Here is a 17,612-nt window from a genome sequence, read left to right as displayed (position 1 = left end):
CTGTGTCTTCTGAGCCAGAGGTGTTTCTGGTTTCACAGCTGATATCCTGCAGTGGGCTCCACATTGCAGCTCTGCATCTGCCTTCCAGACCACTGCCCACAGTTCAGTCGGTGGATCTGCAGTGCCCTCTAGTGACAAGGTGTGCAGTCACTGGACCATACCTCTAGTGGCTATGGCTAGAAACTCTCAAAATCAGGCATCAGGAGTAGGCCAGAAAACCTCAGAGAACTGTTGCAATACCCATTTACCAACCAAAATCTCAAATATTGCCTGTGCTAGAGAGAGAAGCACAGAAGGGAACTCCATTTTCAAAAACAAACAAAATAAACAAAAAACCCAAAAAACAAAAAAGCCACAAGAGAATAAAATCTCTTTTCAGACCAGTCATTAGATGGTAGCCGCCCTTGGAAGTGGCTGGTCTTGGTGAAAACAGTCCTTGGTCAAAGGAAATACCTAGAAGGTCTGACTGCAGATGCCATCAGTGGAGAAGCCTCTGAGCAGCTGGAAAATAAACTAGTCTAAGGAAGTGAAGGCTGAAAAGGGTTGAGTGTTGCAATCATTGTTGGAGACAGCTAGCTAGCCATTGAAGAAGTTTAAATATTAAATTTTTTATGTGGAATCCCTGCTTGCATATTTGACCATTTGATGTTATGCTCAGCTCACCTTGTTCTCATTTTCTCTGTGTTTCATTATGAATATCATCTTCAAATTCACTAATCCTTCTTCTGGAGCATCTAATCTACTGTTACTTACAGTCATCTATTTCTCATCACAGACACTACAATTTCTACTTCTAGAAATTTGATTGGGAACTTTGCATGTCTCCCTCATTTCTATCAACCTCTTAAAGTACGTGCTGCAGTTACACTCTTTAATGTCATTGTCATCCAGTTCCTCCGAAATAGGTTGCTTTCTAGTGATTGATTTTTCCCCTAGTGATGAGGCCTGTTTTCTTCCTTCTTTGCAAAGCTCTAATCAATTATCAAATGCCAAACGTATATCTTATATTTGATGGTTTTAGATACTGTGGTTTTTCTTATAAGTACATTCACAGCTTTATTTTGCAATGTGCTTAAGTCACTGAGAAATAAAAATCATGGATGTTCCTAGCAGATCATTATTGCTCTTTGTAGGCTTTGGCAAAGATAAATATAAAACCTAGAGATAGACAAAACTTAAAAATCTGTAAAGTGATGAATAGGTAGAAAAACGTACAATTTTAATACAATGAAATATTCATTTAACACTATGAAGTACTTCATTTAAATACAACGAAGTATTTAAATAAGTCCAGCTCATATACACATTGAACAAATATTTTTTGAATTAAAAGAAATGAAACACAAAGAGAAAGAAATTATAATTCAATATTTAGACTTCCAAAAATAGGCAAAATCATGGGTTTAAAGGAAGAATCATTAGTGCTTAAAGGGTTTATAGAGAAGAACACATTGGGAAATACCCAGTGGTAATGGTTGTACAACACAGTGACCATGTATAAAATACCAGGGAGTTATTTTGGTAGCTTGAATGTAATTGCCCCCACACCCACCCTAACCCCCCATCATTGGACTCATAGGAACTTGCATTATTAAGAAGTGTGGCTTTTATTGGAGTAAGTATGGCCTTGTTGGAGGAAGTGTATCACAGTGAGGGTGGGCTTTGAGGCTTTGCACAGTGTGGCAGTGAGTTCACTTCCTGTTGCCTTGGGATCAAGATGTAGCCAGCGCCATGTCTGACTGCATGTCGCTATGTAGCACTGTGACAATAATGGACTAAACTTCTGAAAATGTAAGCCGCTCTTTTATAAGAGTTGCCATGATTGTGGTGTCTCTTCACAGCAACAGAAATCATAACTAAGACAGTTACAGATATAAAAACAGTGATGGAGTCCAAAAAATGTCTGTCCACTATGCTACTTTGGTTTCTGATTCTTCTAACCTAAAGGTGCTTGGGAAAAACAGTATCTTTCAGCTTGTCCTGGTAGACAATATACAGATTCTCCAAATGAAGCATATGAACCTCTCCCTAGGGGTCCCGTCAACCAGAGAGGATTAAGTTATCACAGGAGAAGACACTGGAGGCCCATATGATGCCCAGACAGACTTCTCAGAGTCTATCATCCATCTCAAAATGACATTTCCAACTTTACCCAAACAATTTATTCTTCCTCAACTTGCCTGCATCACCCTGGAAAGAGGGAATAGAAGTTTCTAGGCACCGGTGGGTGTGTAGATGTCCATTTTCCTCTCATGGCCCTAGGAATGCAATGAGCTTGCAGAGCGTTTCCCCCTGTTCGTTTTTAAATTTATTTCATAGACGCAATGCAGAGAGTAGAGAACGATCCACTCCTGTACAGCACTGTGTATTTTGTCCTTAAAAAGTAAAAGTCAGTGCATATCTTCAAAATGACAAAACTCAATTAACATAAATATTAATAGCTGAATCCTCTACAGAGGTACTGAAAGGGGAAGAACCCAATAATTCAGATACATTAGTAACTAACATAAATTGTGTTGGTTAGAAAGCAATCCACGGAGTGTGTTCTGATGTGGCTGTAATTTTCTTTTGTAGTATAACACAGGTCCTGTAGTCCACAGCTCTGTGCACATTCTGTGTTGTAATTCTCTAGAAAATGTTTTTATCTGGTAAGTTTGAATTCAACTCATCACTTCAGCTGCTGATGCTTTATTTCTGAGTAAACGTGAAAAAAGTAAATTTTTTTGTATGAATTACTATTTACTCTTCTGTGACTTAAAAACTTAGGTGGAGTATTGTGGTATTTATTAGAAAATTTTTATTAACAAAATATTCTTTTTCTATTATGGATAACAATTATATTAAGCAAGGTTGGCTATATTACAAAGCAAAATAGTGCTTAATTGGTTTAGATTAGAAGCATTCCTCCTCCAAAGATTCACATATTAAAGACTTAGTTTTCTATACTGTGTTCAGAGAAAGAACTTTGAGAAATATTAGATCATGAAGGTTTCGCTAATACATGGACTGGTTTATATTAGAAAGAACATTGAGTGATGGAGACAACTTCTGAAAGCAGGGTCTCAGAGGAGGATGTAGATCACTAGAGGCATACAATTAAAAGATCTCTCTCTCTCTCTCTCTCTCTCTCTCTCTCTCTCTCTCTCTCTCTCTCGTTCTCTTTCTCTCTCTTTCTCTCTCCCTCTTCTCTTCTCACTCCTTCATCTTGGCTTTCATGAAATAGGCAGCTCAGCTCTGACATATTCTCCCTGCCATGATGTTCTACACCACTACAGGCCCCAAAACAGGAGGTTCAATTAATCACAAACCAAAACCTTTGAAACAGTAAGCCAACATCTAAATTACACCTTCTTCCTGTGTTTTCTCAGACCATCATGATGCCCGAAAGGTGACTATGACATGAATCTCCAAACTCAATGCTGACTCTGTTTTATTTCCCAGTCTGTAAAACGGAGAGTAGCATGAGTAGTTCCCTGCAGATGTATTCCCAATCACCACCCTCTGAGCCAAGTTACTGATACATTACAATGAGAAAATCTGATACTTTTATTTGCAAATTCATCTAGATATGGAAAAAGAATAAGATATCCGGAAATCTAGTATGGTAATTCCTCCTATTTCCTTGCGTTCCTTTTCTCCTCAAATATTACATTTTGTGTTTTTTCTTGCTCAACTTGCTCCTTTTCATTATAAAACTTCAATAGAGTTAACACTAATAACCACAGGACAGAATCTATACTACGCTGTTTTGAGATCCTCTGCAAAGGGAATTAATCCAAAACTCTTCACGTTACCCTATGGTGATAATTTATTTGTACTGAAATGTGATTTTATTTGTACATTAATAAATAAAGTTGCCTGGGGGTCAGAGCTAATAGCAAGCCATAGCAGAAGCTGGGTGGTGGTGGCACACACCTTTAATGCCGATCACATGACAGGCAGTTCTCTGTGTGCCAACTTCTGTCTTAGATAGGTTTTCTACTGCTGTGAATAGACACCATGACCATGGCCACTCTCACAAAGAAAACAGCCAGCCAGCATAGAGACACATGCCTTTAATCTGAATACCAACCATAGAGACCTAGAGGTTTGTATAGATAAGCAGTGATGGGGAGGTCATGTGTTTGGGTTTACAACCAATAAGAAGGCAGAACCGAAAGTCAATAAAAAGACAGACACACAGGAAGTAGGCCTCTTTCTGAGGGGAAGGACAGCAGCAGCAGGAAGGGTAAGAAGGCGGTTTTAAGTCTCAGTTTTTAGCTACTGCTCTGACCTCTTGGACTTTTAACTCTGCATTTGTCTCTGTGTTTCTTATTTAATAAGATTTTTCCATCTACATTACCCTCAGGCAGACTCTCTTGACAAAGGCCAGAAGCATTCACATTCTTCACCAAAATGTCACAAGAATCGTCTCTAGGCAATGTACTAAAATTCTTCTCCTCTGAAACCTTTTGAACCAGTCCCACTCCATTATGAGTCACGCTTAGCACTACTGTCTTCCATGTTTCTATTAGTGTAGCCCATTAAGCAGCACTTAAAGAATTAAACTACTTGTCTAATCCACAGTCCCATTGTTCATATTTCTTCAAACAAAAGCATTCTCCAGCTCTCACAGCAATGCCCTACTCCTGGTGCCAACTTCTGTCTTAGATAGGTTTTCTACTGCTGTGAATAGACACCATGACCATGGCCACTCTCACAAAGAAAAAACATTTAATTGGGTTGGCTTGCATTTTCAGAGGTTTAGTTCATTATCATCACTGTACAACAAGGTGGCATGCAGGCAGACATGGTGCTGGCTACATCTTGATCTGAAGACAATAGGAAGTGAACTGAGTGAAAGCTTGAGCAATAGAGACCTCAAAGTTCTCCCACACAGTGAGACACTTCCTCCCATAAGACCATATCTACTTCAAATAAGCTATATCTCCTAAGAGTGCCAATCCATATGAGATTATGGGAGAAATTACATTGAAACTACTACAGTCCCCTATATAGTTAACCAATCACAAGCAGGCATTCCTAAAAGTATACATATAAGTAACACTGAATAGGATCAACAGATTGAATTAATTTTTTTATTTAAACCATACACATACACACAAACACACAAACATAAAACCAACAAAAAATAAAAATAAATAAGAGATAATGAATTTAAAAGGGAAAAAAATCATGTGAAGAGGAAGGGGGAAATACTGTAAATAAATTAAAATCCTAAAAAGGTAAAAGAAAAATAATCCAACCTGAAATAGATTTTCCTGGGAGGTAGAGATCCAGAGCAAGAGGGAAAGGCATGACTTCAGTGCAGAAGAAATGTCCTAGGAAAGTATCTCCAGAGGTGAAAACAGCACAGCACATATGAGGAAGTAATGGAATGTAGACAAGTTCAGCTGGAGAGGAAAAAACAGGGAAGGCTGGGTAAAGGCTGATGACAGAGATGGAGGAGGAAAATGACATAGGACCTTATGGGCTTTTGTCCTATATAACTAAAGGACTACTTACCTATAGAGTAAACACAGCCTGGAAAGAGACCATGTAAGTGACTCAAGTGGATAGCAAAGTTGTAAAGGAGTCCACTGGGGCCACCAAGAGGGAAATGATGGCTACGACTTTATCAAACAGGTCATCAGGAATTTTAGTTAATGATTAATTTTCAACCAGCCATAGTACTGATAGCACAAGCCTTTAATCCTAGCACATTGTAGCAAAGGCAGAATGTGGTAGTATTTTACTTATACTGAAATGTGATTTTAATTGCATGTTAATAAATAAAGTTGCCTGGGGGTCAGAGCTATTAGAGCCATAGCAAGTGCGTGTTGGTGGTGGCGCACGCCTTTAAGGACCTGGAGGGCAGTCCATACAGGCAGTGACAAGGCAGTCACGTGTTTGGGTTTACAACCAATGAGAAGGCAGAACAGCTAGACTATATAAAGACATACACACAGGAAGTAGGTCCTTTTCGGAGAGCTCTCTTGACTGAAGAGGATCGCTGAAGCAGGAAGGGTGAGGCTCTTAGCTCTGACCTCTTGTCTTTCTTCTCTGAATTGGCTCTGTGTTTCATATTTAATAAAACAGTTGGTTACATCTACAGCAGGCAGATCTCTGTGAGTTTTTGGCCAACCTGGTCTACAGATTATGAGGATAGTCAAGACTTACACAGAGAAACCCTCAAAAAAAAAAACTCAAAAAAACAAAACAGAAAGATTCATTTTCCTCTTAGTAAGGAGAACCAAAGGGTGGATTTAAGACAAGCAGCCATGAAAAGGCATTAGAGTGGTCTTCAGTCAGGCTGAGACCCAGGCTGAAATGTGCCTAGTGTGTAGAACTCAGTGACTCTTAAAGAGGCAGGGACGTCCTGGGGCACACAGGAAACTTGTCTTCCTAATTTACTTTATGTGCAGAGGGGAGACAGCCACACATTGCTGTGCATCACTGCTGGCACAGAAGTGCACAGCTGTCTGAGAGGGGGAAGCCATCTCCAGAATGAGGGAGAAGTTCTCTTGACTTGGTCTGATAACCTTGTACCCATCAGGGACATCTCCTTTCTCAACGTTGTCAACACCATATGAGTAATGGATCAGTCTCAGTCCATGACCCAGGTCCTGCCGATACCAGTACATATTGTTGTGGTTGTAAGTCTGGTGACAGCTCAGTGTCACCTTTCCTCCTGCTACTGTCACCTTGCTTCTTGGGTCTTGGGTGACTGCAGCCTCCATGTGTTCTGGTATAGAGGAAGACAGAGCATGATGATGTCATTTCAGCAAAATACTTGGGAATTCTGTTGAGGGAAGCACAATTTTCATGTGTCCAGCACTCACTTGCACACAGGAGACTCAAGGCCACATGGAGGAGCCTGAAGTCCATCTCAGGACCAAGGCAAGATCTGATGTCTTCCAGCCCTCTTTGTAGAAACTAGAGCTGGGGCTCTCAGTGACTTAGTGATGTCACTGTCTCCAACAAATGCTGAGCTGCACAGTTAACATGACACACCCCTTCCCCACAGAGGCAAGCCAACTCTCAATTATAATCACATAGTTGGATTACACAGTATTATTTGGAGAGGATATACACAAATTAACAACTGAGATTTAAGGAATTTGTGGTTTGTTTTGTATGTATTCATGTGTGTACTCCTTTGATATAAGTCAACATATAAGGTTTCTTTTATTCCTACTATGACACATTTCTGCCAGGGACCAGCCTCAGCAGTTTCAGAGGTCTGAAGGACGGGATACCTGGAAGGCGCAGTAATGACTCAGAGACAGTGCTCATGCAAGTTGACAGGTCACTTCGGGCTTCTGCAGTTGCTAAGTAGCTTCTGCTACAGCTTCCTTAGCTTCTGCTTCTGCCTTGGTAACCTCAGGCTTTTATTATCATAGCCAAGGTAAAACAGAAAGAAAAGGGGAAATCACCCAATACAAAGTATCCTCATGATTCCAAAGGTTATTCTTTTACTAAAGACCTGGAGGGCAGTCCATACAGGCAGTGACAAGGCAGTCACGTGTTTGGGTTTACAACCAATGAGAAGGCAGAACAGCTAGACTATATAGGAACTATCCAGACTTAACACCAAAGTAAGCATAATCTATTTTTATTATTAATGATTATACAATCATCTGAGCACTTGACCCAGAGGCTAGAAACATGCAATTTAAAAAAAAAAGGTAAAAATAAGAACAGTGGTCAATGTACCACACAGTCATTTCCTTCTCACACAGCCTGCTCCGAACTCAAGACCCCTGCAGCCGCTCAAGTTCCGCCTCAGCCCTCTGTAAATACCAAGCCCCATAACTGGTGGGCCACAATGACCTCAAATAAGAAATATGCCCCTGCAAATCAGCAATTTTTGTCTTTCTTATCCCACCAATTCCAAGGAAGACCTGACCCAATTTTCAGAGCTTCCATGAAAGGAAGCTCACCTTTCCTGGCAACTCTTTTCAATCTAGGAACCCAATAAAACTTGCAACAATCACTTCAACCATTGCCACATTGTCTCCACAATCCTTCAGGAGAAATCAAAATATCTGGATTAAAGTTGCCATTTCCCTTTTTTGGTGGAGGCCACCATTTTCCTCCTATTCTAGGTTCCCACACTTCCCATTTGTCATCCCATCTATATGTTACTCCATCCACAGTCTTCAGCCAACACCCCTTAGGGTCTCAAGTTTTACAAAATGCCCTTGGAATATCCTCAGAAACTGAATTATTCATAATGGCCAATTTGAATCCAGTGTGTTGATACACACCATACCATGTGCTATAGTTGACCACACATTCAGTACAGTATTTCCAAGCCTGAAAAGCTTCCCCAGGCTGCAGGTTCTTTCCCATCTCCTTGAACCAAGCCTGGGTGATCACCTCTGTATGTATAATTTCCCATGAAATTTGCTTCACTCCTTTCCTGTATCACAGAAATCACCATTGATCCAGGAACACAGAACATAAAGATCAGATAGAAGAAAAAGACTAGCATTACAAGAAGTAATTATATGGAGGAGAACATGACATGTGCATGACATAAAGCATGACCTTGGGACACAGGCATTTCTGCCTTGGCCCTCTAGAGGCATGCTAAGCAGAAGATGCAGAGGGGAATACACAGAGGGTTGATGGTCCACAATCCTGTGTCTGTTTTTCTCCAATCTCTGCTGGCAGCACCTCAGCCATCTTATGTGCCGTTCTCAGCATATTTCCTTATTTCACAATCTTTTATTTATTTATTTTTACTATTTGTATAGTCTCAGTTGCACCCACACAACATGCTATAGTCTATGAAGTTTCTACTAATTCTTTACTTTGACTTAAATATGGAAGATAAACCTTTCGTGCTATCTATGGCTACAAGATCTGCTCGACATTCAGAATGCTTATAAAACACCAAGGTTGGGGTCATTACAATTTGAACAATTGATTTAAGATATCTCATAACAATTCAGGAACATAAGCTCTACATTCTAAGCTAGGCTAGTGTGTCCTCATTGATTAAAAAAAATCTCCTTGTTTCAGGTGATGCTGTGGAGGACTGACCTAAACTTTCTTACTTTGATTTTTGTAAAGAGAAAGTCTCCTTCAACAATATGGGTGAGCTGTTAGCCTGGAAATGTGAAGATCAGATTTGTCTAGGTTCCCAGGTAAATGTAACTACTTCATTCAAAAGCTCATGTTCTAAGTTCTCTAACGTGAAACATTTACTTCTACTCAAAAGCAGTACAGGTTCCTTTCTAAGTAAAGAATATCTCATTTGCAGTCTACACAGATAGTATCAAAGTATAAAACCTCCTTCTGTGGCCAAACATCCTGGTAGGATCTTCATAGATACTTTCTGTAATCCTGTAACTGGTGAGGAAGGACTCAGAAGCAGAAGCAGAGACCAAGGGGGCAGCACAGTATCCATATGAAGAACCTTAGGACAGAGTCTGGCCATTCCAGAAAGAACATATCTCTCAATGCCAAAAGCATGGCTGCTCCCCAGAAAAAAGGCACCAAGAAAAAAGGCAATTGCCCATGGTTGAGTCTGTCCAAGAAAGAACCACTGTCCACTTTAGACTTAGATGTTCAATTGAAGAACTTGAAATTTTGAAGCTCTTAGGCTCATTTCCAGGTTAAGTTCTGATCTACCAGTAATGGTAGTCTTCTGAACAATACTCTGATTTAATCAGAGAGAGAAGCATCTGCTATAATATCTCCTTATATTCCTTTCAAAATAATTGCTTGATTACTGAGGAACAAATTTTCTTTTGTTGAAAATGTAAACCTCACCTTGAAACTATGACTATAAAACCATTATCCAGCTTAATAGTGTACATCTAGAACTTGTCAGCACCTCATGCATTCACAATAACCTGAGCTGGTCTTATAACACAAGAGACAGTGAACTACATATTTTTATGATGCAAACTGGGAAACAACAGGGAAATTCAGAACTTTGACTTAGAAGGCAAAGTGATGCAGATGTTTGTGTTGGTATTCTTAAACATGAAATGCTGGGAAATTTCATAAGCTACTGATTCTTATTGATGTATAAAAATCTTCATCTGGGAAAACGATATGTTAATGTCTACCCTTGTCTTAAGACATATTGCCTATGCTCACACCCCACCACAGAGCTGGGTTCCCTCCCACTGGCTAGGTAGGAGCTAGAAGGCATTGGCAGACACATGAGAATATCTGGAGTCTTGGGGCCCAAGCCCCTTTTATGACCACTCTGTGTAGGCTCAGGTAGTGAGGGGATTAGTAAAGATCTAGAAGCATTTCTGGGCCTTGGATAAGGTTGTGTGGCATCTCATAACCTCTCTCTAGTACATCACCAGTGGGAACTGGAAGATTAAGGGACAGAAACCCTGTCACTCTGTAAGGCTGTGGTGTGCTGGCACAGAAGTACACAGCAGAGTCTTCCAGCTGCAAGGTGCTCATGTTCATCTTAGAGTGATAGTCACTGAATTGCTTGACTGAGAATCGGTTGGGCATGTTTCCTTTTGCTTGCTCTGTTTTTTCATAATGCTGAATGAGGAACCTCAGTTCCTGCCCCAGAGTCTGTTGGTACCAGCTCACAGTGTCATGTCCAGAGATGGGAATACATTTCAGAATGGAACTTCCTCCCTTTGCTTTGATTGTGTGTCTTGGAGACTGGATGACCCCAGGATTTGCTGAACCTGGGGAGGCAGGAGACAGGAGTGAGCATCCAGAGAAAGAGTAGATGGATTCAGCATCAGCAGTAAAGGAGCTGAGGAGCAGTCCCACCAGGGCTCAGGACTTACTTGTTCCCAGGAGAAAGACAGTAACACAGCAGAGCAGTGTGGAGCCCCAGGCAGAGTCAGGGAGGGCAGTGTCACACATCCTTCTACTCAGGATGCTGGTCTCCTTGATGAGAGCAGGAGTCAGCTACCCCTTTCATCTCATCTCATTGCCTGTGATGTCAGGTTCTGAGGTCAGTGATCTTGCTGGCTCCCATTGGGCATAGTCTGCTGGTTCAGCCCTTCCCCCGTTGGGCTCAGCCTGCTTAGTGGAAGGGGAGATGGCTGTGCTGAATAAATATGGCTGACCGTGGGGAAATCCTTTTCATATTTCCCTCTGAGGCAGGTGCTTCCTCCTCTTCTAGCTCCAGAAGGTTTTAGATTGACAAGCTTACAGTTCATGGCTATAGTTCATGGATCCCTGGATTGATTCCCAGGTTATGTGCAAAGATGACTGATCACCTGTACCCTACGTTGTGCCTACTGAGATGGCACTGTTTTTGGTTCCACCCTTCTGTGGACTCTAAACCAGAGCTCTGGATCAGCTCACTCCTTGGATCCACAGTGCCCCCTAGCGACCAGCTATGCAGTCGCAGGGCTATACCTCTAATGGCTGTAATGGAGGTTGGGAGGTCAAAATCAGGCATCAGGGGAGGACCAGAAAACACATCAGAGTTGTTACCAGTTCCAGTGTACCCACCAAAATCTCAAATGTTGTCTGTGCTAGTGAGAGAGGCATAAAAGGAACTCATTAAAAAGAAGAAAACAGGCCGGCGGTGGTGGCGCATGCCTTTTATCCCAGCACTGGTGAGGCAGAACCAGGTGGATCTCTGTGAGTTCGAGGCCAGCCTGGTCTACAGAGCGAGAGCCAGGACAGGCACCAAAGCTACACAGAGAAACCTTGTCTTGAAAAACAAAAAACAAAACAAAACAAAACAAAAAGAAGAAAACAGTAATTTCTATATTGTATCACAGTGCTGTAGGGAGGCATAAACTAGTCATTAGACACCAGATGCCTTTGGAAGGGAGTGGACCTGGGCAAAACCTTTAGTCTAAGAGAATTTTTATGACAGGCTGACTGTGGATGCTGTCAGTGGAGAAACCTATGGAGCACTTAGGAAAATAAATCAGTCTAAGGAAGAGAAGGCAAAGAATGGTAGAATGTTGGAATTACTGTGTACAACTAGCTTATCTTGAAGAAATTTAAATATTAAAATTTTTCATCGGAATCCCCACTTGCATATTTGACCATTCCGGTCAAATCCTCAGCTCACTGACACCTTGTTCTCATTTTCTCTCTGTTTCCATATGAATATAAGCTTCATTCATTAATTCTTCCTTCTGGAGCATCCAATCTACTGCTACTTACAGTCAGCTATTTCTCATCAGAGACACTACAATTTTTACTTCTAGAATCTTGATTGGGAACTTTGCATGTCTCCCTCATTTCTACCAACCTCTTAAAGTATGTGCTGCAGTTACACTGTTTAATGTCACTGTCAGCCAATTCCTCAGAAACAGGTTGCTTTCTAGTGATTGATTTTTCCCCTAGTGATGAGTCCTATTTTCTTCCTTCTTTGCAAAGCTGTAATATTTTATAAAATGCCAAATGTATATTTTATGTTTGATGGTGTTAGATACCATGGTCTTCTTATTAATAGCTTTATTCTGCAATGTTCTTATGTCACTGAGAAATAAAAATCATGGATATTCCTAGCAGATCATTGTTGCTCTTTGTAGACTTTGGCAAAGATAGATATAAAACAGAAATGGACACAACTTAAAAATCTGTAAAGTGAGGGGTGGGTAGAAAAATATACAATTTTAATACAATGAAGTATTGAAATAAGTGAAGTTCTTATAAATATTAAAATGCATGAAACATTACATGAAGTGAAAGAAATCAGACAGGGAAAATATAATTCTAAGTATAGACTTCCTAAAAATAGGCAAGATTGGCACAAAGAAGTAAGAAAAGTTACTGTTTAACAGGTTTAGAGAAGAGAATTTTTTTGGGAAATAGTAATGATGGTTATACATTATCATGAATTTGTGTAAAATACCACAGGATTATAGATATTAAAACAGAGATGGAGTTCGGAAAATGACTGTTTAGTATGCTACTTTGGTTTCTGCTTCTTCTAAATTAAAGGTGCTTGGGGGAAAAACAAGTGTGGAAAAAAATCTTTTTTCAGCCCCTCCTGGTAGACAAAATATAATCTCCAAAAGAAGCAGGTGACCCTCTCTGTGGGAGTCCCACTAACCAGGGAGGATTAAGTTATAACAGGAGTAGATACTGAAGGCCCACAATCAGACAGAATTCTCAGAGTCTAACATCCATTCTTAAGGACATTTTCAGTTTTCCCCCAAACATTTGTTCTTTTATTTATTTATCCCCAACCTTCCTGCATCACCCTGTGAAAAGAAAATAGAAGTTTCTAGATACCAGTAGGTGTTTAGATATACATTGTCCTTTCATTTGACATCCAGAGGCATGAAATTAGCCTGCATAGATTTTTACCAGTTAATCTGTGAATTTATTTCCTAGACACAATGCTGAGGGTAAACAAATATACCTTCCCTCATAAGCATCAAAGTGAACTTTATTATTACCATGTATTTCATTATGATCATAAACATTAAAAAGAAGAGAAAGAAAGACTATCTTCAAAGTGACAAAGTGAATAAAAGCAAAGATTAATAACTGAATCTTCCATGAGGTACTTAAAGGAAGAAACCCAAGTAATTCAGATGCACTGGTAATTAATAAAATGGTGTTTGTTAGAGAGCATCCCATAGAATATTTTCTGATGTGGTTGCAATTTTCTTGTGTACTTTAACACAGTTTCTGGTAATTTACAGCTCTGTGCACATTCTGCTTTGTAATTCTTTAGAAAATGTTCCTATCTGGTAAGTATGAATCCAAGATTCATCACTTCAGCTGCTGATGTGTTGTTTTTAAGTGACCACGAAAAAAGTTAACATTCTGTGGTAATTTCTATTTATTCTTCTGTGACTTGACAACTTATGCCGAATATTGCTGTATATATTGGGTAATCTTCTCCATTAATAAAAAATCAATGAAATGGTTACTAGTGATATTCTGCTATACTGATAGATGGGAGCCTTGTCGAGTCATCATTACAGAGGCTTCCTCAGGCTGTAGACGGGAGTGGGTGCAGACCTACAGTCAGACATTATTTGGAGGTTTAAAATAGAGTTCTCCACAAGGTCTCTCCACTTTGAGATCAGGGAACTGTGCAGAAGAGACAGAGGGAGCACTGTAGGAGTTAGGGGGATGGAGGACACCAGGAGAACATGTCCTACCAAACCAACTAAGCAGAGCTCACATGGGCTCACAGAGATTGAATTGGCAAATATGGGGCCTGCAAGGGTCTGCACTAGGTCCTCTGTGTGTATCTTATGGCTGTTAGGTTGTTTCTTTGTGGTACTCCTAACAGTGGGGGTGGGTGTATCTCTGACTCTTTAGCCTGATCCTGGGACTCTTTTCCTCCTACTGCTTCCTTGACCAACCTTAATATGAGGGATTTTGTCTTTTCTTCTTCTTCTTCTTCTTCTTCGTCTTCTTCTTCTTCTTCTTCTTCTTCTTCTTCTTCTTCTTCTTCTTCTTCTTCTTCTTCTTCTCTAAAACAATACATCCACCTGCAGCTCTCCCTCCTTCCACTCCCCCTTGTTTTGTATTGTTTGTCTGTTTTCTCTTGAAAGCCTGCTCTGAAATGGAGGGGGAGGGGATCTTGAGGAGAGGGGAGGAGAATTTGCAGGAGAGGGGAATGGATCTGGGGAAAGGGGGAAACTAGTAGGAGTGCAGGGAGGGGAAACTGTGGTTAGAATGTACTGTATGAAAGAACAGTCTACTTTTAACAAAAATAAGTAAATGAAAGTTTTTGATAACTATATTAGGCAAATTCTTCAATATTACAAAGCAAAATAGTACATATTTGGTTTAGAAGAGTGTTCCCCAAAGACTCATGTATGAAAGGCTTACTTGTCTACACAATGTTCAGAGGAAGGGCTATGAGAAAGATTAGATCATGAAGGCTTTGATTTCATCATTGTCTAATCTATAGATGGGTTTATAATAGAAAGCAGAGCCTAGTAAGAGGAAATATGTCACGAGGGGAATGCAGTTAATAGATCAATCAATCTCTCTCTCTCTCCTCTCTCCTCCTCCTCCTTCTCCTCAACTTCCCCCACATCTTCCCTCTCTTCTTCTTCTCTTCTTTTCATTATCTTCCTTCTTGGCTGTAAAAGGATGGGAAATACAACTCTGCTATATTCTTCCTGCCAGGCTGTTCTGTCACACCACAAGCCCCCAAACGACAGGTCCAATTAATCATAGACCAAAACTTTGAAATACTGAGGTTAAACACATCTTCTTATATCTTTTAGACCTATCATGATGCAAGAAAGATGACTATGACCTGAATATCCAAACTCAATGCTGACACAATTTTATTGCCCAGTCTGTAGAATGAAATGCAGCATGAGCAGCTTCCTGGTCACCTACCCAATTACTACCCAATGAACCAAGTTACTGACACATTACAACAAGAGAATATGATACTTCTATTTGTAAATTCACCAATTATAAGGAAAAAGACTAATAGGTATTGAAATCTGGCATGTTAATTCCTCCAGATTTTTTTTCTTCTTGCAATTAAAGCCTGCTGAGAGAGGGGAGTGACTCTTCCCCAGGATGAGTCCCATACATGATTATCCAATTACAAGCAGGCATCCCTAAAAGTATAAATATAAGTAACACTAAATAGACTCAACTGGTGGAATTTATTTATTTATTCAGGCCATACACACAAAAAACAAAATAAAAATTATAATAATTAAAGAATAAGAGGCCTTGAATTTGAAAGGGGAGAGAATAATGTGAGGGACTATAGGAAGAAGTAAGGGAAGAAATAATATAATTACATTAAAATCTTAGAAAAATAATCCAACCTGAAATAGATTTTCATGGGAAGTAGAGATTCAGAGGAAGAGGGAAAGGCGTGCCTTCAGTACAGAAGGAAGGTCCTAGGAAAATGTCTCCACAGTTGAAAACAGCACAAAACAAATGAAGAAGGGGAATGTAGATATATTTAGCTGGGGAGGAAAGAACCAGGGAAGGCTGGGTAAAGGCTGTTGATAGAGATGAATGAAGAAAATGACATAGGACCTTATGGGCTACTGTCCTGTAGAACAAAGGGGTTACTGACCTGGAAAGAGACCATGTAAGTGACTCAGGTGGATAGTAAAGTGGTTAAAGAGTTAACTTGAAGTCCACAGGGAGGGAGATAGTGGCTGTAAGCTTATCAAACGAGTCATCATCGGGGCTTCAATTAAGGATTCAGGGTTCTTTCTGTAAGCAGAAACAAGGGGTGGGTTTGAGACAAGCAGCCATGAAAAGGTGTTAGAATGGACTTCAGTGAGCTAGAGACCCATGCTGAAATGTGCCTAGTTTGTTAGAGCTCAGTGACACTTTGAGACAGGGACTTCCTGGGGCACACAGGAAACTTGTCTTCCTAATTTACTTTATGTGCAGAGGGGAGACAGCCACACATTGCTGTGCATCACTGCTGGCACAGAAGTACACAGCTGTCTGAGAGGGGGAAGCCATCTCCAGTACAAGGGAGAAGTTCTCTTGACTTGGTCTGGTAACCTTGTACCCATCAGGGACATCTCCTTTCTCAACGTTGTCAACACCATATGAGTAATGGATCAGCCTCAGTCCATGACCCAGGTCCTGCCGATACCAGTACATTCTGTTGTGGTTGTAAGTCTGATGACAGCTCAGTGTCACTTTTCCTCCTGTGACTGTCACCTTGCTTCTTGGGTCTTGGGTGACTGCAGCCTCCATGTGTTCTGTAATAGAGGAAGACAGAGCCTGATGATGTCATCTTAGCTAGAATGGGGATTTCTGTTGAGGGAAGAACATCTTCCCTGTGTCCAGCACCCACTTGCACACAAGAGACTCAAGGCCACACGGAAGAGCCTGAAATTCATCTCAGGACCAAGGCAAGATCTTCTAGCCCTCTTTGGGAAAACTAGAGCTGGGGCTTTCAGTGACTTAGTGATGTCACTGTCCCCAACAAATGCTGAGCTGCACAATTAACATGACACACCCCTTTCCCTAGAAGCAAGTTAACTCACAATTATAATCACATCGTTGGATTACACAATAAAATTTGGAGAGAATATACACAAATTAACAGCTGATATTTAAGCAATTTGTGGTTTGTTTTGTATTTATACATCCATGTACTCTTTCTTTGATTTTAGTCAACATATTAGGTTTCTTTTATTCCGACTATGATACATTTCCTTGTTTTACAATCTTTTATTTTTTTTTACTATACGTATAGTCTCAGTTGCACCCACAAAACATGCTGTATTCTATGAAGTTTCTACTAATTCTTTACTTTGCCTTAAACACTTGAAGATAAACCTTCAGTCTGTGGCTACAAGAACTGCTCAACACCCAGAAAGCTTATAAAACACCAAGGTTGAGGTCATTTCAATGTGAACAGTTGATTTAAGCTATCTCATAACAATTCAGGGACACAAGCTCTACATTCTATGCTAGGCTAGTGTGTCCTCATTGATTAAAAAAAACAAAAACAAAAGCAAAAAACTTCCTTGTTTCAGGTGATGCTGTGGAGGGCTGACCTAAGCTTCCTCATTGTGATTTCTGTGGAGAGAAAGTCTTCTTCAGCAATGTAAGTGAGCTGTTAGCCTGGCAATGTAAAGGTCTGGTTTGTCTAGGTTCTCATGTAAATGTAACACTTCAATCAAAAGATCGTGTTCTAAGTTCTCTAACATGAAACACCTTCACTCAAAGACAGTGTAGGTTTCTTCCTAAGT

The 17,612-nt window shown here is 40.3% G+C and overlaps 2 gene segments (V, D, J or C); both read right to left on the bottom strand.

The window, feature by feature from the left end:
- Positions 1-17,612, bottom strand: part of LOC128098744 (T-cell receptor beta-1 chain C region-like) — a 431,175-nt gene that overhangs the window by 339,717 nt on the left and 73,846 nt on the right.
- LOC128098753 (T-cell receptor beta chain V region C5-like) lies at positions 16,246-16,754 on the bottom strand. The segment is given in 2 exon segments: positions 16,246-16,613; positions 16,709-16,754. Coding segments are annotated over 2 exon segments (381 nt in total).

This window comes from Peromyscus californicus, unplaced genomic scaffold (assembly GCF_007827085.1).
Source record: "Peromyscus californicus insignis strain IS unplaced genomic scaffold, ASM782708v3 Scaffold_6__1_contigs__length_162567912, whole genome shotgun sequence".
In the NCBI taxonomy this organism is placed as follows: domain Eukaryota; kingdom Metazoa; phylum Chordata; class Mammalia; order Rodentia; family Cricetidae; genus Peromyscus; species Peromyscus californicus.
Note: the sequence above shows the minus strand (reverse complement) of the source record. Positions and strands in the feature narration are given on the sequence as shown.